Here is a 2632-nt window from a genome sequence, read left to right as displayed (position 1 = left end):
AGGACTTGATGTGTATGAGGCTCGATCCGCCAAAGCATCTCATATCATGCATCCAGTCTTAAGGGTGGCTCTCTGAATTATTGCTAACCTTGTCTTCCCACAAGAAGACGTTAGAAGAGCCGGTAAGATGGAGTTAGAAATTCTTTGGTGCATGGTCATCGGCTTGAAGAGACCTCATTTTGGCGCCTTCCTTGCTTCCAAACTTCTTAAGGTCTCTACCAGCGATTCTGGCCCTATTTATTGCGGCAGGATTATCTCCTATCTTTCCACCCGCCTTGCTTGTGCCGATCTTTTTGAGAGCAAGCGCCTGGATCTTGAGAAAATCACACACGGCTCTAATACCATCACATCCAATGTCCTTGTAGCCTCCTCTTTCTTCCGTAAAGAAGGTGATGGTAGTATCACATGGCTAGTGCAAGGTGAGCCACACCTCCGAGTTCCTGCTGGGGATTTCAATTCTCTCCAACTCCAGCAAGACATCACTCAGACTCAGTGATGTCCACCAAAGAGCACTTCTGCAATGGACAACTTGTTGGAGATAATGACAGGCAAAGTCTTCTTTTCCCCAAGGTATGCATACTTCAAGTGATCTGGAAGAGTCTTCAATTCTAGCTTAGGTGCCTGCACAATGGAAGGAAGAAGTTTTGTGTTAGAAATGGGCAATTTCACATTGCTATTATCATACCTCATTTTCTTCTTTTCTTCTATGCTCTCCACAATTTCCAGCAACTCTTCATCTAACTTGAAATTTTCTGCAGTCTCTTTGGCTGAATTGTTATCAAATTTCCTGCTCAAAACTAACTCCAACAAATCATGGTTAGTCAACTCAAAACACTTTTCAGTCAAAGGTTGGATTATATCAACAAAATTTATGCAATGAACATCACTTGGGTACCTCATTGCTTTGTAGATATTGAAGTTGATGACCTCCCCATCGAATTCCATGGACAATGTACCATTGTAGACATCAATTTTTGTTCTTGCTGTTTTCAAGAATGGTCTACCTAAAAGTATGGAACTCGAGGATGGATGGTCATCATCTCCCATATCAAGCACATAAAAATCTGTAGGAAAGACCAGCTCATTAACTTGTACCAAAACATTCTCTAATACACCTTTTGGGTGTACTATAGAACGATCTGCAAGTTGGATGATCACCCCTGTTTTTGTTAAAGTGCCTATGCCAATAGATTTATAAACAGAATATGGTAAAACATTAATTGAAGCTCCTAAATCTAGCATAGCATGGGGGACATATAAGTTTCCCATTTTGCAAGGAACGGTGAAAACACCTGGATCCTTGCACTTTGGGGCATCCTTTTCTGCAAAACTGCAGAAACATTTTCACTTACTTTCATTGTCTCATTACCTCGCAGCTTCTTTTTATATGTGCAAAGTTCCTTAAGGAACTTAGCATATCTAGGTACCTGTTTGATCGCATCTAAGAGAGGGATGTTGACTTCAACTTTCCGGAACATTGCCATGATCTCACTATCTTCTCTCTCTTTTTTGTTGCTGCTCAATCTTGATGGAAAAGGTGGTGGTGTGATCTTTGCTTCTTTCTCTTCCGACTTCTTTTTCTCCACCATTTTTTCTTTCTTTTCATACTTCTTTTGTGGTTCTTCTATCACCAACTCCTCTTCTTCTTCATCGAGCATCTTTGGGTCGTCATATTTCTTTCCACTCCTCAAGATAATTGAACAAGCATTGCGCTTTGGGTTCTTTTCAGTTTGAGGAGGTAGCTTTCCTTGATTCTCCATTTTGCTCACCGATTGAGCAAGTTGTGCCATTTGTTGCTCAAGATTCTTGATGCTTGCCTTGGTCTCTTGCTGAAAACTTTGGGTGCTAGTGGCAAGGCTTTTGACTATGTCTTCTAAGGACATACTTGAGGATCCGGCTTGTTGAGGAGGAGGTTGTAGTTGCCTCGGTTGGTAATTTTGTTGTGGGAATGGAGGCCTTGCTTGGTAATGGGGTGGTGGTCTTTGTTGATAGCTCATGTTTTGGTTGTTGTTCCACCCTTGATTTCCTTGGGACTGATCGTAAGTTCTTTGATTATGCCCGGAATAGCCTCCTATAACATTTACTTCTTCATATTCTTTTTATTGCAATTGAGGACACATATCAGCCGGGTGTCCCACTTGAGTGCAAATGCCACAAGGACGGGGTGTGGATTGTACACCTTTGTCCTTAGCAAGCATCATTACCACCTTAGTCAACTCGGACAGTTGAGCTACAATTTGAGGAGTGTGCACCTCTTTTACACATCGAGGTGCATTTGTGTACCAATCTTCATCTTGACTAGTATGCCTTGAATCCTCCGCTATGTTTTTTATGAGATCCCGAATCTCCGTTGGGGTCTTGTCAGTCAAAGATCCTCCACTTGAAGCATTAAGAAGTCGTCTTTCCCAAGGAGTCATACGCACTAATACCATGCTTTGGGCAATGGGCACAAAGCTATTTCAACCTCTCCCAATATGTATGAAAGGCTTCTCTCTTGTGATGTTTGATCCCAATTATCTCTCTTCTTAGGGATGAGGCTTTCATTTCTGGGAAGTATTTGTCTAAGAAGAGGTGTGCAAGATCTACCCATGTGTTGACCGTCCCTGTTGGAATGTCATAAAGACAATCTTTT

At 41.9% G+C, this 2632-nt stretch overlaps 1 protein-coding gene across 1 annotated transcript; it reads right to left on the bottom strand.

Moving 5' to 3' along the window:
• Positions 1-489: 489 nt before the first annotated feature.
• On the bottom strand, positions 490-2417 carry LOC111885393 (uncharacterized). Its single transcript, XM_023881659.2, has 3 exons — positions 2180-2417; positions 1370-2071; positions 490-1322 (listed from the first exon to the last, which is right to left on the bottom strand). The coding sequence occupies exons 1-3, from the start codon at positions 2415-2417 to the stop codon at positions 490-492; spliced, it is 1773 nt and encodes a 590-aa protein (XP_023737427.2).
• Positions 2418-2632: the final 215 nt, after the last annotated feature.

Source organism: Lactuca sativa, chromosome 9 (assembly GCF_002870075.4).
Source record: "Lactuca sativa cultivar Salinas chromosome 9, Lsat_Salinas_v11, whole genome shotgun sequence".
Lineage (NCBI taxonomy): Eukaryota > Viridiplantae > Streptophyta > Magnoliopsida > Asterales > Asteraceae > Lactuca > Lactuca sativa.
This window is presented reverse-complemented; position numbering and strand designations above follow the sequence as displayed.